The sequence below is a fragment of the Equus przewalskii genome, chromosome 6, assembly GCF_037783145.1.
Source record: "Equus przewalskii isolate Varuska chromosome 6, EquPr2, whole genome shotgun sequence".
NCBI classification, from domain to species: Eukaryota; Metazoa; Chordata; class Mammalia; order Perissodactyla; family Equidae; genus Equus; species Equus przewalskii.
This window is the reverse complement of record NC_091836.1, coordinates 70,856,760-70,882,882: the sequence shown is the minus strand read 5'-3', so window position 1 is coordinate 70,882,882 and position 26,123 is coordinate 70,856,760. Positions and strand designations below refer to the sequence as shown.

Below are 26,123 nucleotides of genomic sequence, written 5' to 3'. Positions count from 1 at the left end.
CTATAACACTAGCATGTAGCTGGTATCTCACATCTATTTCATGAATAAAGAATGAATAAGTAAATGACTGAGTGTTTAATAGCTGTGTGACCTTGAGTAAGGCATGTAACCCGTGACTTAGTTTCCTAATATGTAAAAAGAAGATAATTATATGTACCTCACAGGGTTGTTTTGATGATCATGGGAGATAGGCTAACATTCTTAGCATAGTATCTGGCATACAGTAAATATTTAGTAAAAGCTGGCTTAACGTACTGTTTAAAATTAGGTTGTAGAAGCCAGAGCAGAGCCTTTTTATCCTTATTTCCTTGGTAACCTGCACCCTGAATTTCAAACGAACTTGCAATATAGCCTATCTATTAGTTGGACTCCTTCTTCACTCTCCAGCAAGCAATCTCTTCCTTGGTCAGGCTTTCCTCATGCCAGCAATGCTGAACATATCACTCTCACTCTCACTGCGAGTTATCTCCTCTCTCTTCCCTCCTTAGATGAACTTTGTAGATACTGGAAAGTCCAAAATAAATCTCTATTTTTGTTTATTTTCCTGTTTTGCTTTATTATTCTATATGGGTCTATTGTTTACATCTATCATGACACCTTCCAAGTTATCAGTCAGTCCTGAAATTGTGAAGAACTCTTAGGGTGTCTTGTAGTATATCCTTCAGTTCTCTAGCTCTGCTAAATTATCTGATGTTGTCAGTCTTCAATCCAGCAACTTGATTTCATATTCAGACTCCAAACAATACACTTCAATATTGAGTTACTAATTACCCTGGATTCTCTGCTGTTGTTTCAAGGGCGTTAGTCTTAACTCCAACCAGAGTGCAAGCTCTGAAATCTAGTCTTTGACTTCTAGTTCCCTCAACACTAAGGACAGTCTTGAGCACAAAAGCCAACAAATACTTCCAAATTAACCTCATAAAGGACATCAAGTTCTAAACAAAATTACAAATACTTTAAAGATATCTCTAGGTCACTGAAGACACAATTCATATTCCACTGTCATCTATCTTCTTTTAAATTTGTATGTGGTAAACTGACTAGCCAATTTCTGGATACTTTGTTTTACATATGAATATATTTACTTAGAAACTCTTTTCCCCTAGGCTCACAAAATCCCATCTCTCCAAATTTAGAATTTGTTTCAGAAATAAAGAACCAATAATCATGGTAGAAACTATAATCTTGTTTCATTATTATTGCAATAGTGTGTTTCATCTGTAGGTCACTGAGGAAACAATTTGTGTCTCACTGTCATCTACTTTCTTTAAATTCCGTATGTGAATATTAATTAATTAAACAAAATATAATCTTGGCTTATATATGAAAATGATCTATTTCATACAATCTACATATGCTGTGGAACATTAACATTTTGATAATTTTGAAATTATGTCTAAAAACATAGCAAAGGAAAGAAGCAAGTTTTTAAAAAACTGGAATCTATGTTATCTATATGTGACATGGCTCTGAGTGAAACCATTTTTAAAGAAAATGAGCAAGAACTACTTATTAAGTTACCTGTAATCATTCCGATCATCTGTTTTTATTCCAGGCCAATCTCTCTTCAGATACTGACTAGCCAACTTCTGGATACCCTGGTAAAAAAATATATATATATTTTATAAAAGAAGTATTATACCATAAAGGAAGATCTTTTCCTTAAAATATATTACTTGGCAAATCCCATCTTTCTAAATGTAAATTTAATTCAGAAGTAAAGAACCAATGATAAATGGTAGAACATATAACTTGTTTTGGTATTGTCACAGTCTTCTCCTGTCTTCATTTTTAGGAAAAGAGTGAGTATAAAGATGGGAAAATTGAAACAATTAATATGCTTTTCACTCCACCAAACTATTTGACCAGCCATAAAAACAACTACCTCTGGTATATCACAGGGAACGCAGCAGTCCACCTCCACAGAGCTCTGATTACACAGCTTGACATCTCAATTTCCCACCATTCCTCTATGGTGGCATGTGAGGCATTTCTAAACCCCAGCAACCACACTCTCACATACCAGGAAAGGCAGCAACACAGTTACTTTGGAGCAGACAAATACACATTGGCTTGTAAAATTAGTGAACAAACCTTAGTGCTATTGCATATCAGAAAATTTTAAGACAGATTTTAAGGGTTTTTTTCTTTTTAAATAATATCATGGCACAAATGAAAAAATTAGTTTTACAAAGAAATATACCCACTTATTGTTACGAATACAATATGAACCTGGACAAAACAGAATGTTTATCTATGATAGGTACTGTGGGTATCAGGATTTCAACAGAGAAGACTATTTTACTGGCAAGTGAGGTTGAACTATTCTGAATATAGAACATATTACTTTTAGATGCGAACATATGTGGTCCCCTAATACTGTAACAGGGTCCAATATAATGGATTAGAAATCATTTGGGATACTCATCTCTATAACATGCAATTAAAAAAATTTTTTTTGGTGAGGAAGATTGTTGCTGAGTTAATGGCTGAACCAATCTTCCTCTATTTTGTCTGTGGGATGCCACCACAGCATAGCTTGATGAGCAGTGTGTAGGTCTGTGCCCGGGATCCAAACCAGGAAACCCCAGGCCACTGAAGCGGAGTGCACAAACTTAACCACTATGCCACCAGGCCAGCCCCTATACATCCAACTTCAAAAAGAATAAATAAAATGTTGAGATGAAGAACAACCACATTAGTTAATGGACTGCCTACCTTAAGCACAGCTTGCCCAAGAAGAATCAATGCTGCACTCTATACATGGTACCTTTCTACCAAGGTCTGCTGCCAAATCAATTTGGTTTAATTAAATCCATTGTTGAATGCTTCTGTTTACCATTATTTCGATGAGTCCAAAGGGTAGCAGGAACTGTAGAGAAGCTCTTTTGAACCTCGAATTCTTCCTGAACTTGGCAATAGTTTGCTTTCACTATTTCCAGCTACTGTGTATTCTGAAAACTCACATATGACAGCATGTCCACAATACTTCCACTTACACATCCTGTACTTTGGGGAGCCAACTACTAACGCTTCCCTGAAATAGGTACAGCATTTTCTCACTTCTGTGCCTTGTTCATACTGTTCCTATTTGCATGAAGTATCTTCCTCCCATTCCCATTCCTACCTACTGAGTTCTCACTGCTCCTCCTTTAAACTGATTTTTAAATTTCCTAACACAAAGTATTCAAAAGTATATATAGAAAAATGTGAAAAATTCCACTGCCTAGGTATTTGATGTCATTTCGTTAGAACAGTTTATCATTCTTTCTGCATTTATTAGCTAGAATTCTTTTTTTTAAATTCCTTCTTCCTCTCCCCAAAGCCCTCCAGTACATAGTTGTATATTCTAGTTGTGGGTCCTTCTAGTTGTGGCATGTGGGATGCCGCCTCCGTGTGGCCTGATGAGCGGTGCCATGTCCACATCCAGGGTCCAAACTGGCAAAACCCTGGGCCGCCAAAGCGGAGTGCTCGAACTTAACCACTCGGCCATAGGGCCAGCCCCCTGGAATTCTTTTTTAAAGAACTATCCCCCCTGAACTACTTGGTTATCTTGAGGTACAGTTCTTAGAGGAAAGGCAAGATAAATACTTGATTGTCCAGTATTGGCCCAAAGGTGAACAACGAATTGTTTTTTTTGAGGAAGATTAGCCCTGAGCTAACATCACTGCCAATCCCTCTCTTTATGCTGAGGAAGATTGGCCCCAAGCTAACATCTGTGACCATCTTCCTCTATTTTATCTGTGGGACGCCTACCACAGCATGGCTTGATAAGCAGTGCATAGGTCCACACCTGGGATCCGAAACAGCAAACAACAGGCCACGGAAGTGGAGCTCGCAAACTTAACCACTATGCCGCTGGCCAGCCCCAACAGTATATTTTTAAAGTAACATTATAAACTCATATACTTTGAATAATAGATGTGTTTCAATTCATTGCAATCACTCTTCTTTTGATGCTCCAAGTGTTACACCTGTAGTCAGTGAGAGTCCCTCCAAGTTGGTTCCCTTATTATGACCCCAATAGACTTTGACAGTTTTCGTTTTGTTTTGTTTTACAGTTCCTATTCCAGACCTGTAATAAGCTAGTTTTCCAAGAACTCTGATTACTTTCAGAGAGAAACCATATTGAGAGACCACAGCCCAGGCACTTCCTTAACCTTCTGGTCTTACTTTGCTTCTTTCTCTAAAAGGCCTGTTCTAATCACTGTAATACAAAGTAGCTCACCCTCTCACACCACCCTTCTTATGCATAATCCTTATTACACTGTTACTGTCTGGTTTAAATATATTTTGCCTGTTTACTGACTATAAGCTCCATCAGGTAGGGATCTTGTCATTTGTTTAAATCACTATGTCTCTAGGCTATAGCAGAGGGCCTAGCATTTAGTTCATGCCAATAATATTCACAAACTGCATATACAAATGCCACCTACATTACTCTGTTTCTAATATATAAGACCCAAACTCCTTTTGTGTTTTTGCTACTCTGATTTAGAAATGTTTGGATTAAAATTTCTCTGGTTCCTCATAGTCATAGGCTTAAAGGAAAAAAAAAAATTATACCAGATTTCTAAGATTATAACCAACTGGTTTTAATATAACAAATAAGTTTCTTAGTAAAATTACAGTCAGATTTGACCATCTCTACTATCGGAAGAGAACACACATGTGGATACTCCAAAGCAATGAAAACAAAAAATCTCAGAAGTTTATTCTATACTTAGAAGGCGCTATACATTAATTTCTGTGAAGGTTCAAATAAGTCAAGATCCCTGAATTCAAAGAACTCATAACACACAGACAGGAATAAGAAGTAAAAAACATAAAATGAGAGGCAATACATGGGTTACTGCCAAATAAGTGGCAATATGTGATATAAGTACCCAGAAGAGGAAAAGATATCTGACATTTTCTTAACAAATTACATGTAAATGATATGATAGTGACTTTTCCAGTTTAATACTGCTAAAGTGGTTGCAGAACACTTCGTACAGAACATGGGATGTAATATGAAGCTCAGACTATGAGAAGGACTAAGAAGGCAGAATGGCAGCACTTTAAATTTATATAAAACAAATGAATTTAACAAGCATTTCAATACATTTATCTCTCTTAACTCTCCTAGGCCTTGTTATAACTACAGAGAAACTGGACACTAAGAGGACACATAATTTATTTAAGATCACATAACTAGTTAAATTTGAATTAGAATCCCTAGTTATCATTCTAAATCTCTGAAAAAAAATCATTTTAGAGTGAATTTTATCTAATTCTTTAAAAAATTCTGAGATTACTTTTAACTTATCTTTTTTTTGTGCATTCTAAGTTACAACAGTAATTTCTAGAGCTCTAAACCACAAAGTTGAACTGTATTAAACTGAATGAGCTCTTCAGAGATGAGATGAGGGATTCATGAAATAGACAAACAGTGAGATCTTTAGATGAAAGACTTTATTCAAGTTGGTTCTCAGAGGCAGGAGTCATGATTTCTGTGTGCTCCATGCAGCTGTTCGAGATCTAATCTGCATGGATGCTCAAGAAATACTCTGCAGCCATTATAGGAAAGATCCTAAATAATTCTATACTTATATTAACTGATTTCCCTTTTAAGTTATGCTTAAAGTTACATCTCATGAATAAAAGGTTTATCTATATAAAAATCTACCACAATTAAGTGGCTAAGGAAAATAAACCTATGGCTGGTGATTTTTTAAAAAGTGTTCTTTCTTCAAAAAATCACTCCCCCAGCCCACAACATTACTCTCGAAAACTGGTGCAGCACTAGATACATAAAATTTATTTATATTTACCTGAGCATCACTGATGTCTCAATGTTGATTTGCTTTCCAATGCAGTTTACTCTGGAACAGTGGTTTCCATAAAAATGTACTATCAAGATACTCTTTGGAACATTCAATAACATCCCATTCCAACTTTTAAAAAAGCCATCAGTGTCTAATGTAAGACTTGCTTTGTCTTACCTCTCAATAACACTCGCTACATTGCGCTAACAAGGGAAGCAACACAAAGAAAGCCACTGTTAGTAGACACTGGGAAGTGGACTGATGGCTTAACCTTCTGCCCATTTGCCACAGCGAGCTGAGCAGGGCTGTGCTCCACGGCTCTGACACAGGTTATTCTGTATCCAGTTCTTCCCCCCAACGCAGAGAGAAACTAGTATTTCAATTTTACTAAGTGTTTGTCATCAGATGTCTCTTCAAAATTACAGGAAACCATGTTATTTAAAAACCATACCTTTTTATCATGAAATTCCTAACACTATGCAAATGACTTTTTAAAATTAAAAAGTCCACTGCATAAATTAGATACTTCTCAAACTGATATAAATTATACAGTGAGTGTCTTTATGATTCTAAAATTACTTTAATGATAATAGAGAACTTCACCTTCACCCTTAAGGAACGTTTTCAAACATTTTTCATTGTTTCGTGTGGTATATAATTGTAGTTAAGGTTAAAAAAAAATAAGCAGTATATTACTTTAAATTACATAATAAATTGCCTTTACTTACTTCACGATGAAATGAAACATTCATTTCATGTTATATATTAAACACTAAAAATATATTTTAGCCTTTACCTTTCAACAAAAATAAAGATTAATTATGTTTAAATTAATTATGTAAGAAAAAACAAGAGCTAATGACATTTTAAAAGACCCATCCTATTTGATTTGAGAACCAAACAATAAAAAATAGATGAAATTTAACACTCATTCATGAAAAAAAAACTCAAGAAACTAGAAGCAGAAGGAAACTTCCTAAACCTAATAAAGGGTATATACAAAAAATCTACTGCTAACACATTTCTTTTTTTTTTTTTTTTTTTTTTAAAGATTTTATTTTTTCCTTTTTCTCCCCAAAGCCCCCCGGTACATAGTTGTGTATTCTTCTAGTTGTGGCATGTGGGACGCCGCCTCAGCGTGGTCCAATGAGCAGTGCCATGTCCGCGCCCAGGATTCGAACCAACGAAACACTGGGCCGCCTGCTGCGGAGTGCGCGAACTTAACCACTCGGCCACGGGGCCAGCCCCGCTAATACATTTCTAATGGAGAGTGAATGCTTTCCTCCTGAGACTGGGAACAAGGAAAGGATTTCTTCTCTCACCAGTCCTTTTCAACACTGTACTTGTAGTCCCACCTAATACAGCAAGAAAAAGAAATAAAAGGCATACAGATCGGAAAGGAAGAAATAAAACTATTTTTATTCACAGATGATATGTCTATATAGAAAACCCCAAAGAACCTAAAAAAACTCCCAGAACTAATAATTGAGGCTAGCAAGGTTGCAAAATATAAGGTCAAATATAAAACTCAATTGTTCTCCTATATACCTATAATGAACAATTTTAGAATTCGAAATAAAAGAAAATTCACGATAGCATTGGGGAAAGTACTTAGGTATAAGTCTAACAACTAACTAACTAACATGCAGGAACTATACATGGAAAACTCCAAAATACTGATGAAAGAAATCAAAGAAGCTCTAAATAAATGGAGAGAGATTACACATTAAAGTATTGGAACACTTCCTATTGTTAAGATGTCAATTGTTCTCAATTTGATCCATACATTCATTGCAATCTAAATAAAAATTCCAGAAAGCTTTTTTGTAGATATCAATAGACTGATTTTAAAATATACATGGTAAGGTAAAGGTACTAGAATAGTCAAAACAATTCTGAAAAATAATAACAAAGCCAGAGGATTCACATTATCTGAGCTCAAGGCTACTATACTATAACATTATAGTACTCAAGACGGTGTGCTATTGGCAAAAGAATGGACACACAGATCAATGGAACAGAACAGAGCCCAGAAATAGATCCACACAAATATAGTCAACTGATTCTTCACAAAGGTACAAAGGTAATTAGATGAAGAGAGGATAGTTTGTATCAACAAATGTGCATAGGAACAACTGGATGACCATATACAAGAAAATGAACCTTAACACATACCACATGACCTATACAAAAATTAACTCAGAATGGTTCACAGACCAAAATGCAAAGCACAAAACCACAAAATATGTAGGTGAACATGAAAGAAAATCTCTTAGACTTTTAGCAGAGAATTTTAACATACAACACTAAAAGTAAGATACATGAAAGAAAAAATAATTGGAATCTATCAGAATTAAACTCATTTGGGAAACACACTATTAAGAGAATGAAAAAACAAGCTGCAGATTAGGAGAAATATCTGAAAGTCACTAATGAAGGACTTGTATCCAGAAGATATAAAGAACTCTTAAAACTCAACAATAAGAAAAAAACCAACCAAACTTTTAAAATGAGCAAAAGATCTGAACAGACACTTTGTCAAGAAGATATAAGGATGGTAAATAAGCATATGAAAAATGCTAAACGTCACTTGTCATTATGAAAATGCAAATTAAAACAACAATGAGACCCTACTACATACCTACTAGAATAGCTAAAATCCAAAAAACTACAATATCAAATGTTAGTGAGGATGCAGAGCAACAGGACACTCCTTCACTGCTGGTGGGAATGCAAAACAGTACGACAACTTTGGAAGACAGTTTGGAAATTTCTTATAAAGTTAAACATAGACTTTCCATATGATTCAGCAATCACACTCCTAGGTATTTAGCCAACTGATTTGAAAACTTATGTCCACACAAAACCCTGCACACAAATGTTTCCAGCAGCTTTATTGATGAAAGTGGAATCAAGATGTCCTTCAATAGGCGAACAGTTAAACAAACTACAGTACATCATTACAAGGGAATACTACTCAGCAATAAAAACTATTAATTCACACAACTTGGATGAATCTTATATGCATTTTGTTATGCAAAATAAATCAAATTTAAAAGTTACATGCCTGTAAAATAAAAGAAAAAATATATACATTGGTCTCTGCCTCCGGTTTCTGATACAGAGCTCATAAAAACCCTTATAAATAAGGGTACTAGGAGAATCTTTTGTTCTAACATTTAGTCTTTGACCCCGGTTCCTAAATCCCTTGCAATTTCCTGAGTGATGGCAGTATCTTTTGTTCTAGTGAGTTGACTCTTGGTGGGCTCCTGGACGAGAGCTGGTCACCAGAAAGAGCAAGCCCTGTTCTTGAAATTTTCAGCCCCACTTCCCATTCTCCAGAGAGGAGAAAGAGGCTAGAAATGGACATAATAACCAATTTGCCTACACGATGAAACCTCCATAAAAATCCCGATAGTATGGGGTTTGGAGAGCTTCCAGGATGCTGGGAGGGTGGCATACCCAGAGAGGGCCTGGAGGCTCCAAGCCCCTTCCCACATACCTTGCCCTATGCATTTCTTCCATCTGACTGCTTCTGAGTTACATGCCCACTTAGAAGACTATTACAGGAGAGGATTCTGGGAAGATGGCAGAGTAGGAGGCACCAAGAATCAAACTCCCAACCTAGACAATACACTCATCAGCAGAATCTGTCTCATATAACTATTTTGGAACTCTGAAGTCTTTTGAAGGCTTGTAACTTTTACGGGAAGGCTTGGATGCCAAACGAAGTTAATTTCTGCACTTAACTCAGCAGTAGTCCCCCCCACTAGCCCTCACCTCCCAGTGCAGTGGCAGGCAGCCATGCACTTATTCCTAGAGCTACTTGCATGCAAGCAGCCTGCAGGAGACAAGATGGGCAATAAGGGCCCCATCCTCCAAATATCAGGGGTCTGTGCTCTGATCACTGATTGTTGCTTCTGATCAAAGAGGTGGAGACACAGAGGCACTTAAACAGAGGTGGGCAACTAGTGCTGCCCCTATTACCTACTGAAAAAAAGTGAATGGAGCAGAAGGAACCTTTGGGATACCATCAAGTGGACCAACATATGTACTGTGGGAGTCCGAGAAGCAGAAGGAATAGAGGAAGAGACAAAGAGATTATATGAAGAAATAATGGTCCAAAACTTCCCAAATTTGACAAAAGATAGGAACATAAATAGCCAAGAAGCTCAATGAATTCCAAGTAGGATGAACTCAGAGACCTATACTGAGAAACATTATAATCAAACTGTCAAAAGCTACAGACAGAGAGAATCTTAAAAGCCACAAGAGAGAAGTGAGTTGCCACATACAAGGGATCTTCAATAAGATTACCAGCAGATTTCTCAACAGAAGCTTGGGAAGACAATGTATCCACATACTCAAAGTGCTAAAAGAAAAAAAAAAACCTGTCAACCAAGAATACTATATCCAGCAAAAGTGTCCTTCAAAAATGAGGGAGAAATTAAGATATTCCTGGATAAACAAAAGCTGAGAGAGTTCATGACCACTATACTTCCTCTGCAAGAAATGCTCAAGGGGGTCCTACAGGGTGAAAGACAGACCTTGAAGGGGTATGAAGAAATAAAGGTCTCACTAAAGGTAAATATATGGGCAATTATAAAAGCTAGTATTACTGTAACAGTGGTTTGTAACTCCACTTTTTGTTTTCTACATGATATAAGAGACTAATATATTATTTTTTAAAATTGTTAGTCTAAAAGCTAGTATTATTGTAACTTTGGTTTGTAACTCCACATTTTTTTTTACATAATTTAAGAGAATAACGCATTAAAAAACCAATTTTTAGTTTATGTTTTTGGACATACATTATACGAAGACATGATTCTGCGACATCAATAAAGGAAAAGGATGGAGACGAGCTGTAAAGGAGCAGAGTTTCTGTATGTTTTTGAAGTTAAGTATAAATTCAAATTAGAGAGTTATAACTTTAGAATGTTAAATGTAACCACAAAGAAAATAGCTATATACTATACACAAAAGGAAATAAGAAAGAAATTAAAACATTTCCCTACAAAAACTCAACTAAACACAAAAGAGACAGTAATACAAAATGACAGAAGTAAACACCTCCATATCAGTAATTACTTCAAATGTAAATGGATTAAACTCTCCAATCAAAAGACAGAGATTGGTAGAATAGATTCAAAAACATGATCTAACTATATAATGTCCACAAGAGACTCTTTAGATCCAGAGAAGACTACTGCAGTATTCTGGTTGAGAGGATGATAGTTTGAACTGTGGAGACAGACAGAGCTAGACATTTAGCAGGGAAAACTGACATGATTTGTAATGGTCTAGCTAAGGAAAAGATAAGAAAGAAGGAGACAACAAAGATGACCCTTTGGATTTTGTACAGTGAATTCTTCTCTAGTGTCCAGGAGATATCTACTCTCAAAGCAGTTTTCCATGAAGTTATTCTCTTTCTTTAAGAAAGACCCTCCAATATCTTTCTTTTTCTCAGTTCAGAATAAAAGCACCATCACTATCATAGTGGTTAAAATAGAATCATAAAAACACGTTTACAAAGATGTTTCCCTGGAAAGTTAAGGTTCTAATAAGTGGGAGGTATCATCTGAAGTTAATTTATTGTGCTTACCCAAAACTCATAGTGTTGCCTTTAATATATATAAGAGACATAAAAGTCATCTGCCTAAAACATGCTTAGTTCTCCACTGAATGTTGCTATTATGACAATTTCATAACAGAAAGTACGTATATAAATCCTGTTGGACTTAAACAAAGAGGACATATTAAATGTCCAGTTTATATAATGCTGTTGTTAACATAAGTGTGTGACTTGTAAGTCCGATTAATAAAAGGTATCTTCCCCTTTAGGAGGCACAAAGCCAAATCTACTCAATGTTAAATATTAAATGCCAGGTATTTAATTATTTTCAAGTTTACTTCAACCATTTCCTCCCTCCAGACAGTCTTGTTTTCTCCTATAGAGTTCTTCCATTTATTCCAAAGCAATTTATATGCAAGATTTAATCAAGAGACTAGCCTACTAACTAAAAGGCACTGACTTAGTTTACCTCTACTATTTCAATAGTTTTTATTTCATTTTCCATTTTTCAGTAGATAGTTTAATCAAGAAATGATGGTTAAACTTTTATGAATGTTTTTTATTTCCCCAATATTTTGTGAATTTTTCTTTCCAAATTGCTGGAAGCTACAGTAAGAAAAGTAATATTTTTCACTGTGTGTTAAAGTCATCTTCCAATAAAGATTAATATTATCTGTTGGCAAAAATTGAATTTGGAGGCGTTTATAATATTTAAAACATTATCAATTAGAAATTATAAATTATGGCTTACAGATTTTTAGAGCAAAATGTATATAATTTTGGCTTATTTAGAACATTAAAGAGTCCATAAAAGTCATAAAAATCGTAATTTTTTTCCAATTTTTTATTAAAATTATATTTCAAGGCTTAGAGAGCTACTACCTATTTGTAAGTCTCTCTGACATGCAGGTTTTGGGGGGGAGGATAAGCTAATTGCTGTTGTTTGTAAATAATAAGAAAAATACTATATTAGCATGATTAAACTGCCAACTTGATATCAAAGACAGCTGTAAAAGGAGTTTCTTCTTCAGCAGAAAGTGGAATGTATCATATCGGGAAGCAAATAATAATCTCATGTGCTTGATCCTTAGTTATCTCAAAAAGAGGGGGGAAATCCAGAAGAAATAGCCAAAATGTGACTGAACATTCAAGTCCAATGAGAGCCATTCTTCCTCCATTTCCTTTGTTAGATGGAAAACATATAACTAATCATTAAAGCTAATATTTGAGTGCTTACTATGTACCAGAAGCTTCACATTTGTTAACTAATGTTTAAAATTACCACCTTATGCAGTAGGTGCAACAGAAGAGTTTTAAAAGGCTAAGTAATTTGTATAAGATCACCCAGCTAGTTAAGCCTGGGTTTAAATCTAAGTCTTCTTTCAAAGTTTAAAACACTTTCTAACCACTCAATTCATTCTGATATAACTATACACTAACTCAAATCACGGTATGTTTTGGCTAAGAGCTGTCTATAAGTTCTCTAAAGAACAAGGCTATAAACACCTAGTACAGTTCAGTGATTGCTTAGTAAATAAATGCTGAACTGAATTGTTACCCATTTTGGTGAACAATTTCGGTGAAGACGCACGTTTTTAAATTAATACAGTTTATTTTTAAGGGTAGTTTTAGGTTTACAGAGAAATTGAGCAGAAAGTACAGAGTTCCTACATACTCCCCTACCCCCATAGATTGCTCTGTTATTAACATCTTGCATTGTGATACATTGGTTACAAGTGATGAAGCAATATTGACACATTATTATTAAATAAAGTCTATAGTTTACTTTAGGATTCACTGTTTGTGTTGTACCAGTTCTATGGGTTTTGACAAATGCACAACGTCACGTACCCACCACTGAATTATCATAATAATAGTTTCACTGCCCTAAAACTCCCCTGTGTTCCATCTATTCATCCTCCTCCCACCCAACTCCTGGCAAACACTGATCTTTTTATTGTCTCTATTTTGCCTTTCCGGAATATCATATATTTGGAATCAGACAGTCCTGTAGCCTTTTCAGATTGGCTTCTTTCATTTTGCAATAAGCACTTACGGTTCCTCCATGTCTTTTAGTGGCTTGATAGCTCAGTTCCTTTTATCACTGAATCATATCCCACTATCTAAATATACTACAGTTTGTTTATCCATTCACCTATTGAAGGACATCTTGGTTGCTTCCAAGTTTTGGCAATTATGAACAAAGCTGCTAGACAGATTCACGTACAGGTTTTTGTGTGAACTTAAGTTGTTAACACTCTTGGGCAAATACCAAGGTGTGCAACTGCTTGACTCTACAATAAGACTATGTTTAGCTTCTAGAAGTGGCTGTACCATTTTGCATTCTCATTAGCAATGCATGAGAGTTCCTGTTGCTCCAAATCCTGGTCAGCATTTCGTAGTGTCAGTGTTTGGTATCTCATTGGCAATTCCCTAATGACTTAGGATGTTGAGCATCTTTCATATGCTTATTTGCCATCGGTATTACTTCTTTGCTGAGGTGTCTGTTCAGGTCTTTGGCCTGTTTTTCAACTGGGTCATCTGTTTACTTATTATTGAGTTGTAAGATTTCTTTGTCTAATCTGGATTCGAGTCCTTTATCAGATACATGTTTTGCAAATATTTTCTTCCAGTCTCTGATTTGTCTTTTCATTCTCTTAACAGTGTCTTTTGCAGAAAGGAAGGTTTAAATTTAACATTTGTATTTTTAACATTGATTTCTCACTAACTAGAGTTAAGGAGTCTTTAGTCATTAGGAAACAGATTAGTGAAAAAGAAAAAAACTAAGCCTCTAAGGTTAGTTCTGACAATGAATTAAGTATGAAACTACAGACAGGTGTGTTTGCCTCTAATGCAGTGAAAGGCTTGTGAAAAATTACACATGGCCTAAATTTGGGGAATAATAAACAAAGAACTCTGAATTAAACTCTTCATAAGATGAAAACTGTTTATGCAAACTTGTTTCATAATTTAGCTGTTTTGAAAGTTTCAGTCACCATCATGTTCTCTTAAAATATAATCTATAATGACATTCCATTTCTACAAAAACAATTTTTCATTCCTAATGCTTCTAACAATACCAATAAAGAGAATAATTTTCACAAATTCAATTCAATAAATCTTCGTTACAAAGGAACATGTTATCTTCTGTTTTTGAATGGTCCTTTATCAAGAGAAGGGCTTATCACAGTTATGTACAAAGTGCCATGGGGTAACAGAGAACAAAAACCACTGGATAGATCTGAGAGAGGGGACAAGGAGAGCCAAGAAAAGTTTCACACAAAAAGTGATGTTTGAGCTGGGCCTTGAAGGAAGAAGTATAAAGGATTTCCCGATGACCAAGGAGAGGGGAAAGGATATACAGGACCAATGTGTCAAGTATAAAAGAAGAAAGGAATAGAGGAGTCAGATAATGCTGGGTTTAAATCCTGGTTCCATTACTCTCTAGCAGCACAATGTTAAACAAGTTGTATCTCTTCTCTAATGGTTAATTTCCTCATCTGTAAAATGGATGTAAATTCATGCCTTACAGGGCATGTAAAATTTAGGTAAAGCTATTTTTAATAAGCATTCAGTAAGTGTTATATTACACACTGACATTTAAAAGAGAGAGCTATAGGAGAGAGGAATTCCAAGATGGCGCCGTGAGTAGTCCTCTTTGTCTCTCGCCCTTCGAGTCTACAATTATTTGGACACTTATCGCTTGACAAAGGATATCCAGACAGCATCTCAGGACGTCTGAGACACCCACGCGACTATACATCGGAAGGCGGACGGACTTTCCTCCGGGAGGATGTGGAAATAGGTGAAAACTCTCCGACCCCGATGGGCAGCCTAGTACCCGCAAGCGGCTTTCTTCCAACGGACGCCCCCAGAGGATCCACACACATCTAGGGCAGGAGCGAGAACACAACAGAGGAGCGACGGTGGAAACAGGTGACCAGAACCCTACTTAAACCCCCCGCAATTACTCCTAAACGCAGAGGGAAACTTTGGAGTTGCACACCTGAGCCCGCGGGGAGAGTCTCTCCCCGCCATTGGCGGGGAGACCCGGCCTGGTGCTCGGGGCGCCCGGAGGGTCCCAGAGAGAGACACGGAGGGCACGGAGGTCTCCCAGCTGCCGTTGCCCGCCCCGTGGGACTAGGGATTGCCGGAGATCTCGGAGAGGACCGGGGCGGGGGAACTTTCAAAGGCCGGATCGGCGACCCGGAGGGGAAGTGCCGGAGCTCCCCCAGGCAGCAGACAAAACTCTCTGTCTGCCGGTAGCAGAGGGGCCACGCCGAGCACTCAGGGCTCCCGGCAGAGGCTCGGACAGAAGCCCAGAGGGCGGGGCGTCCCCCAGCTGCCGTTGCCCGCCCCGTGGGACTAGGGATTGCCGGAGATCTCGGAGAGGACCGGGGCGGGGGAACTTTCAAAGGCGGGTCCGGCGACCCGGAGGGGAAGCGCCGGAGCTCCGCCAGGCAGCAGACAAAACTCTCTGTCTGCCGGTAGCAGAGGGGCCACGCTGAGCATTCAGAGCTCCCGGCAGAGGCCCGGAGAGAAGCCCAGAGGGCGGGGCGACCCCCAGCTGCCGTTGCCCACCCGGTGAGGCTAGGGATTGCCGGAGATCTCGGAGAGGACTGGGGCTGGAGAGAGTTCCAGAGACCCAGCTTAGTAGCCTAGGGGGAAACCCTACAGGCTCACAGAAGCCTTAGGGAAAGCCTCTGCACAGCACCAGTAGAAGGCACCCAGCCGCCAGCCACAAGGCTGGAAGACCCCAGGGCAAAAGCAGCATAGCTAGGTGTACTAACCACAGACTGTAGAAGATGCCAATAGCTCTCCTGCGACCCATAGAGGACAAGTGAGATTTGGTGGGTGCCGACAGCAACCGAGCGACAAATAAAAGTGATCCCACCCCTGGCCGCTGGAAAAGCCCATAACACCGTTGCAGACCCCAAGGAGAGAGCGCATCTAGGTGGGCAACAACAGTAGGCACCTGCAGCCTGAAGCCCCCCGTGACGGCCCCCACGGCAGAGGAGGGAATCCAAAGGGCCACTGTGGCTACGAAGAGGGGCCCAGGCCCAGTTAGCAACTACGGACAGGGTTCCTGGTTGGTGAAGTATAAACAGCTGCTCCCCCCACTGCAGCAGCTGAAACAAGTGAAAGGAGCAACTAAACTCTATCTCCATGCGGAGGCACAAATCAACATCATCAAGCAATATGAAAAAATACATTAAATCTCCAGAACAGAAAGAAAGTAACAAATACACAGAAAACAATCCCAAAGAAAATGAGATATATAACCTAAATGATGATGACTTCAAAACAGCCATCATTAAAATACTCACTGAGTTAAGAGAGAATTCTGACCGACAACTCAACGAGTTCAGGAGCTATGTCACAAAAGAGTTTGATACGATAAAGAAGAACCAAACAGAAATACTGGAAATGAAGAACACAATAGAGGAGATTAAGAAAAATCTAGATGCTCTGAACAGTAGGGCCGATAATATGGAGGAAAGAATTAGCAATTTGGAAGATGGCAATATAGAATTGTTGCAGGCAGAGGAGGAGAGAGAAGCAAGACTTAAAAGAAATGAAGAAACTCTCCGAGAATTATCAGACACAATTAGGAGATGCAACGTAAGGATTATAGGTATACCAGAGGGAGAAGAGAAGGAGAAAGGGGCAGAAAACCTATTCAAAGAAATAATGGCTGAGAACTTCCCAAATCTGGTGAGGGAGATGGATCTTCAGGTGACAGAAGCCAATAGATCTCCAAACTTTATCAATGCAAGAAGACCAACTCCACGGCATATAGTAGTGAAGCTAGCAAAAGTCAACGACAAGGAGAAAATATTAAGGACAGCCAGGCAAAAGAAACTAACCTACAAAGGAACCCCCATCAGGCTATCAGCAGATTTCTCAGCAGAAACTTTACAGGCTAGAAGAGAGTGGAATGATATATTCAAAAATCTGAAGGACAAAAACCTACAGCCGAGAATTCTCTACCCAGCGAAAATATCCTTCAAATACGATGGAGAAATAAAAACTTTCCCAGATAAACAAAAATTAAGGGAGTTCATTGCCACAAAACCTCCTCTTCAGGAAATCCTCAGGAAAACCCTCATTCCTGAAAAATCCAAAAAAGGAAAGGGGCTACAAAACCAAGAGCAGAGGAGATAAGTAGAAGGACAACAACAGAGAGTAGCAGCTCTACATCAGAACAGATTAAACCATGGGACGAGAAACAAAGGAAACTGAAGAAAACCGGAAAACAAGACACAAAATGGTAGTGGTAGGCCCCCACGTCTCAATAATCACTCTAAATGTAAACGGATTGAACTCCCCAATCAAAAGACACAGAGTGGCAGGATGGATCAAAGAACAAGATCCAACAATATGCTGCCTCCAGGAAACACACCTCAGCCCCAAAGACAAACACAGACTCAGAGTGAAGGGATGGAGAACAATACTCCAAGCTAATAATGAACAAAAGAAAGCAGGTGTCGCTATACTAATATCAGACAAGGTAGATTTCAAAGCAAAACAGGTAAAGAAAGACAAAGAGGGACAGTATATAATGATAAAAGGGACTCTCCACCAAGAAGACATAACACTTATAAATATATACGCACCCAACACAGGAGCACCAAAATTTGTAAAGCAACTCTTAATAGAACTAAAAGAAGACATCAACAACAATACAATAATAGTAGGGGACCTCAACACACCATTAACACCAATGGACAGAAGTATAATTAGATCTTTATGTGAGAATGATGACCATGGTGCTGATGTGGAGCATTCATTATAAAGAGAAAGAGGAAGCAAGGTGATCCAATTAGCAAGTTATTGCATTGGTCTAAGCAGTGGAAAAAGAAAAGAACTAACAAGTAAGAGGTGCTCCAAAGCAAAACTGACAACTTGGGAACTAATCAGGGAAAGGGAAGAAATTGAAATCAACTGAGTATAGTTAAGGATTTCGTGCTTAATATTGATCATACATTTAAAACTCTAAAAGCTAACCATTTGGATGGCTACTATCAAAAAACTAGAAAATACCAAGTGTTGGTGAGGATGTAGAGAAATTGGAACCCATGTGCACTGTTGGTGGGAATGTAAAATGGCAGAGCCACAATGGGAAACAGTATGGAGGTTTCCCAAGAAATTAAACATAGAATTACCACATGATCTAATCATTCCAGTTCTGGGTAGATATTCAAAAGAATTGAGAGCAGGAACTCAAACAGATATTCATACACCCATATTCATAGCAGCACTATTCACAATGGCCAAAAGGTGGAAGCAATCCAAGTATTCATCAATGGATACATAAAATGTGGTACATACATACAATGGAACATAATTCACCCTTAAAAAGGAAGGAAATTCTGACACAAGCCACAACAAGGATGAATCTTGAGGACATTAGGCTAAGTGAAATAAGCCAGTCACAAAAAGACAATACTGTATGATTCCACTTACATGAGGTAAAATTCATATAGACAGAAAGTAAAATGGTGGTTTCCAGGGGATGAAGGGAGGGAAAAATGGGTACTTGTCGTTTAAAAGATACAGAGTTTTAGCTTTGCAAGACGAAAAAATTCTGGAGATTGATTGTACAACAACGTGAATATACTTAACACTACTGAACTATAAACTTAAAAATGGTCAAGATGGTAAAATTTGTTACATGTATTTTGGCACAATTAAAAATATTGTAAAAAGCTTTTTAATCTAAAAGCACTACACATAAACTAAGGAGAGAGCCTGAGGTTTTCTTTCCATAAAGCATGAATTCAGTCTTTCATACAATTTCATGTATGGCATGCACTAGTCTCTTGCAATATAGTTGTCTTCTCCAATCAAAGATAGCAACACCTAATATAACACAAACACACAAAAAATCAATGATAATATAAATCCTAATACTAAACTACCAAAATGACTGCTTAGTTTATATATGTGTGTGTGTGTGTGTGTGTGTAAGTAATCACAGCAAATATCTTGGCAAAAGGCAAGATACTTGGAAGATTTGCATTTTTGCTAGGTACTGGAGCAGATTCTAAGAGCAGGTATAAGAAAAGGTCCTGTCCTGTCCTCTAAGAGCTACTGCAATAGGGATACTGTCAATGAAAAAAAGTAAGACCTGAAACTGTCACAAGAATTTACTAAACTCAATTTAACATACATAAATACATCAAAACAAGTGAGTGTCTGGTTTTTGAACCAACCAGGTAAAGCAAAAGGGAAGGATATATATGTCTCCAGAGCCCTAACCACAAGGTAACATTCAAGTATGTTACAAATTCTTGGGCATGATGAAGTCTCTTACACATCTCTCAATTAGAAGTAACCTGGGGGCCCGCCCCGTGGCTGAGTGGTTAAGTTCACTCGCTCCACTTCGGCAGCCCAGGGTTTCGCTAGTTTGGTTCCTGGGCGCAGACATGACACCGCTCATCAAGCCATGCTGAGGTGGTGTCCCACATAGCAGAGCCAGAGGCACTCACAACCAGAATATACACCTATGTACTGGGGGCCTTTGGGGAGAAGAAGAAGAAAAGAAAAGAAAAAAAAAAAAGATTGGCAACAGATGTTAGCTCAGGTGCCAACCTTTAAAAAAATAAAATAAGAAGTAACTTGAAACAGGACAACTAGAAGATGTTATTGACTGTTAAGGGACTAGTCTTCCACTTTGTTCCAATTTTTGCAAAAGATAATTTCTGGAAGATAATTATAACCTCATCTTACCTATGTCTCTTTCACTCTGTGCTCCATTCACTAAGCACTGTCCTGACGATCTGAACTTTTTAAAGTCAGTGGTCAATCCTTTAATCTATTTAGAAACCTTACTATAAATACAAATCATTCCACATAATGAACAAAGAAAAAGAAATGAATAGTACTAACATTTATACAGGTTGTTACATTTACAAAGTATTTTTATATTATTATATTGTTTGATCTTCACTAAAACTGAATGCAGTACCTATTTTATTAGAATTTGACCAATAAAAGATTATACAAAAAAGTTAAGTGACATGTCCGTCTAGAAAGCAAGACTGCCCATGTGCAGAACTCTAACCCAGGTCTTCTGACCCCAAGGCCACTCCTCCCTCTCTTCTATTTCACACCATTTGTAGGAACTAATGTACCATAGGTAACCAACACATTATCAGGCACGAGCTGGCACAGCAGCCTCGTCTGCCAGAGAAAGCACATTCATCGCTTAGCAGGCACCGTGTTAGATGCTGGGGAAAGAACAGTAATCATTACAGATATCATCAGTGCCCTTCTGGTTCTTATATTCTGTCAGAGATGTATTAAATTAATTAAAATCATCAAGGGGAAATTAGTTAATTAAATTATGGTCATTGATACTCTATGATGTTATGCAGTTGTTAAAGAGAATGTTTTACATGGATAATCTCAAATACTTAATGAAAACACAAGCTGCAGAAAAATAAAATACTGTTATCCTATTTTTGTTGAAAAACACAATATATGGTAAGCATATATGGTCTAGAATACATATGAACCTGTAAGTGGGATTTTTTTAGTTTCTATTCTCTATACCACTGAATCATTCAATATTTTTAAAGCAAATGTACATTACTTTTATAACTGAAAAAACCCCACACAATAAAGAGGAAAAAACTCAAGAAATCACCATTTGGTGTAGACATTTCAATAGGAAATTGGGAACACAAAGCAGAGAGATCTTACTTTAGAGTCAGCGAAGGCTTCCCAAAGGAAATGAAAATTGAAGTCTAAAAAAGACTTGTAACGAGAAGTGGGCGGCAAGCAGGAACAAGGCACCTTCAAGGAAGTAAAAGAACTTCAGTGTGGCTAGTATGGAGATTGTAAAAGGGAGTATGGCTTAAAGGTGAGGCTGGATAAGTAAGCAAGGGCCACAGCACACAGGAGTTATAAATGTGGACTACATCAAGACAATAGGAAGTCACCATTTTTAAGCAGAGGTGACATGATCATATTTAAAGGTGTTTTAACAATCATTCTAGCTGCAGTGTGGAAACATGGACTAAAGAGTAGTTGGACCAACGTCAGGGAAACCAGCAGGAGGATCCTATTCTAGTTCTGTTCAAAAATGATGGACAAAGTATGAAGGTAAAGGCTTTAGAGACATATACGGGGCAGGTTTTAGTGAAAAAAATTCTAGAATTGTGGACTGAAGAGAGAGAAAAAAGTGATCTCCAGGATTTCCACTTCTAAACATACTCTGATCCCACACATCATACCTGTGCTAGCTATAGTACAGATATAGAGGAGTTACAGGGAGCCATACGAGACAGCCTTCACAAGAGCATTTCTCCAACGTGAAGGGTAAAGATGTGAAGCGACTACAAGCACACCCACACTCCCAACCCAGAGTAAGACTGCGTAAACTAAGTACTCAAAATATTGAGTGCTATACAAATTTATACTATGGTTATTGGCAATAGTAAAAAGATCAGGACTTTGAAGTCACCCTTTCAGCTTGAGTACTGCCTTTGCCATGTGTTAGTTGTGTGTATCCTCAGGTAAGTCACCAAACTAACAAGCTTTGGTGGGTAACCCCCTCCAGTTAAAAATTAGCATATTTACCTATCTCATGGTATGACAGTGAGGTTAAATATGATGAGGAACAATGCTTACAATACATAATCACTCAATAATATTATTTGTTTCAAGAAATTTTATCATATAACCATTACACATAAAAATAATGGAAATTTAAGAGATGATTTTAATATTAATAGCAAATATATGGCTTTCTTTTTTAAAAGAGTTGCTTTTCTCCTTCTAAAGTTTTCTTTAACTTCAGGAATGTAGCTTCTATAGTATCAGAAAAGGCCAAAAAAAAAGCAGGCAGGCTTCAGTCATTGTTCTAGTACAATAATACACCATGTGATACATGGTTTTGGAGTCAAACAAATCTAGGTTCAAAGCCCCACTCTTCCACTTAAAAATTATGACAACAAAGTAATTTCATTAACCACTGTGAGCCTTAGTTTTCTCAACTGTACAAAGGGCATAATAATGGAACCTAAACCTAACGATTAGAACAATGCCTAGCATACAGCAAGTACCTGATAAATGGTAACCAGGATTACTAGAGGCATTTCTACCATACAAGAAGTCCTCCTCCAGGCATACTGTGCTCGTTCACAATTATTTTTTGATACATCATTTTGCACTTTTGATCCCAGCCTTCCACTGGTAAAGAATGTTCCCCTTCTCTATATCCACTCAACATTTCTGCCTTCTCTAGATATTCAAATCCCATTGCTTATATCTTTCTACAAACTTAGGTCCCCTAAATGATTATGTGGCATACGGCAGTTAATCATATAAATCAGACAGACCCCTAGTGATACTATGTATTTTATAACTTTTTATGTTTACCTACCTTACTTTGTCAGTTAGATTTCAGGTTCTCAATATAGGAGTCCTAATTTCCTTGTAACTCCACAAAAGCTAACAAATTTGTTATGCACAGAGCATACCCTCAAACATAGTGCATGACTTTAGGAAAAGAAGAGGGCAGTTCTCTAGGATATTCAGAGGACATCCTTCTATACCCAATCTCTGACCAATTCTGCACTCGAGAGTGGGAAAATTGGTTTATGTTATTTTTATGTGAAGTAGCAATGCCCAAATTAGGGAATATTGTAAGAACAAGATTCACCAAGTCAGGTTTATTCCATATACAAGTCTTCCGCTAGATGCAAAAGTAGCTTTCTAGCTGAAATATTAAATACAATACCATCTTTGCTAACACATGGCAAAGGCAGTACTCAAGCTGAAAGGGTGACTTCAAAGTCCTGATCTTTTTACTATTGCCAATAACCATAGTATAAATTTGTATAGCACTCAATATTTTGAGTACTTAGTTTACGCAGTCTTACTCTGGGTTGGGAGTGTGGGTGTGCTTGTAGTCGCTTCACATCTTTACCCTTCACGTTGGAGAAATGCTCTTGTGAAGGCTGTCTTGTATGGCTCCCTGTAACTCTATATCCGTACTAAGAAATTTTGATAACTGATTCTAAAAGGGACCTTAGGTTTATCTAGTTGAACTCTCTTAGATGAAAAAGACTGGGCGCTTGTTCAAGATCTCTCGCTAAGTAACAAGACCAATACACGATAAAAATCATGACATGACTCCCACTTCAAAGTTCTTTCTTTCTTTCTTTTGAGGAAGATTAGTTCTGAGCTAACATCTGCTGCCAATTCTCCTCCTTTTGCTGAGGAAGATTGGCCCTGAGCTAACATCTGTGCCCATCTTCCTCTATTGGATATGTGGGACACCTGCTACAGCATGGCTTGATAAGCAGTGTGTAGGTCCACACCTGGGATCCCCAGGCCCTCAAAGCAGAGTGAGCAAACTTAACCACTGCACCACTGTGCCAGCCCCTACTTCAGTGTTCTTTTTCCAGAACGTATATTTTTTTTTTGGTTTGGCTTCTCTAACGACCTCCAGTATTTACAACCTTCTATCAAGTGGTATTAAGTTAGTATATCACAAGCATATCTCCTTACTTCTTTCCAATATCACTTAAGTCTCCATACTAATTTCAGAAACACTGCTTATTTTTATCTGCAACCACTTTCAAAGTTACAATACCCTTCTACTCCAAATGCTGTCTTATCCTCAAAGTCTAGTTCAAGACGAGCTCACTGGGAGGAAGCAATTCCTTTAGCTTGGACTCGATCTCCAGATTCCTCATGAACAGGTCTTACCTTCCTAATGGAGTCTAACTTTCTTTGAGACAAGGGCTACGACTTTGTGCCAAGTACTGTACTATACTGATGAGATAAATGTTTATCATTTGATAAATACTTATTTAGAGAAGATTTACCACATGCCATATTGTACTGGACACCAGAAAGAATAGAGATGATTCTCATGTGGTCTCAGTTCTCAAAAAGCTCAACGGATCTTCAAACGGAAAAAAATATATAAAGGGAAAGCAGAAGTTTGATAAGAGGTACATCAAAAAGAAGGTTTTGTTTGTTAATTTAAAAATAGAAGACAAACTTATAGGCTGAAAGAAGGAGCCAGTGGCAAAAAGAGGGATTGAAAACCAGGAGAAAATGGGTAAGAGTTATAAAAATAAGCTCAACATAACTGGGAAGAGTTAGGGTCAAGATCACACAGATGAAAAGTTGGTTAGAAAGATGAACACTCTGTCAAACAAGGAAGGGAAGATAACAGTATTCAGATGAATTTAAAAGGAGAGGAAGGGTATAAAATTAAAATAATTTACTTTTGTAAGTAGCAAGAGACCTTTCAAAATTTACTAATACAATTTAGAGTAAGATCTCCAAACTTTTTTGATTGTACAATCAATCCATCAGTAAAAAAAATGTTGAGGACATGCCCCTAAAATATGTATATTTAGTTATAAATCATATCCAGATACTTTGTATTTACATATTATATAGGTTATAAAATATAACAAAAGCACAACTTTAAAGGGATGAGACAAATAGGCAATAATTAATTTTTCTTAATGTCTTTCCAATTTGACAGTTTCATGTATAACATATCAATGACTACTATTTCAAGACAGTTACACGTTTAGGATAAAGTTCATCATTATGAAAGTGGCTATAAATCCACTATTTAATGGTCTTCTAGGTAATTACAAGTTATTTTTGGCTTACTTTTTTTCAGTAAATGTTTGGGCTATCATAGTTTTTACATTATAATTAAGCTGAGGAACTTAAGAGAAGTGTCATCTCTGCTCTTTTCTTGGAGTTTGCTTGTGCTTGCACCATTAGAATTATCCTCAATGAGTTTTCGTATTTTCCCCAGTGATATTTTAAAGCTATTTGTATAGTTTGTGAGATAGTTTAATTTAAATTAGAGAATATCAATTGTAAATCTACTTAATCAGATGAAAACTGCTGCAACATTACAACACACAAAGGCAAACAGTGAGGGGCTGTTGAAAATTTCTCCGTGTATAATCAATCATCTTGTACACCCCCAACAGTGTGAACAACCTACTCCAGAGACCAATGATTTAGAACATGGTTTTGGTCTCAGACTTGACATATATTATATATGTGAACTTCAGCAAGTTACTTGATCTTAGCTTCAGTTTCATCATCTGTAGAACAAGGATAATACTTCAGTAAGTGAATGAATAAACTGCAGCACATCCAGACGACAGAATATTATTCAGCACTAAAAAGAAATGAGCTATCAAATCATGAAAAGACATGGAGGAAACAAAGGCATATTACTGTGTGAAAGAAGCTGATGTGAAAGGCCACATACTGTGTGATTCCAACTATGTGACATTCTGGAAAAGGCAAAACTGTGGAGAGAGCAGAAAGATCAGTGGTTTACATGGGTTGGTAGGGAGAAAGGGACAAATAGGTGGGGCACAGAAGATTCTTATGGCAGTGAAACTATTCTGTATGACAGTATAACGCTAGATGCATGTCATTATACATTTATCAAAACCCACAGAACGTACAATACCAAGAGTTAACCCTAATGTAAGCTATGGCCTTTGGAGGATAATGACGTGGCAATGCAGGTTCATCGGCTCTAACAAATGTACCACTCTGGGGTGGGAGGTTGATAGTGAGAGGAGGCTATGCATACGTGGGGGCAGAAGGTATTTGGGAACTCTGTACTTTCTGTTAAAAATTACTGTGGATCTAAAACAGCTAAAAATTAAAGTCTATTAAAAAATAATAATACCATCTATCTCAAAAGATAGATTGTTGCAATAATCAAATGA

General features: G+C 37.4%; 1 protein-coding gene across 9 annotated transcripts in view; it reads right to left on the bottom strand.

Moving 5' to 3' along the window:
- FCHSD2 (FCH and double SH3 domains 2) overlaps positions 1 to 26,123 on the bottom strand; it is a 276,748-nt gene that overhangs the window by 131,550 nt on the left and 119,075 nt on the right. For all 9 annotated transcript variants that reach the window (XM_070625887.1, XM_070625891.1, XM_070625883.1 and 6 more), the window contains one exon: positions 1,522 to 1,598. In XM_070625887.1, the coding sequence (XP_070481988.1) occupies positions 1,522 to 1,598 (77 nt within the window). The remainder of the gene's footprint in view (positions 1 to 1,521; positions 1,599 to 26,123) is intronic.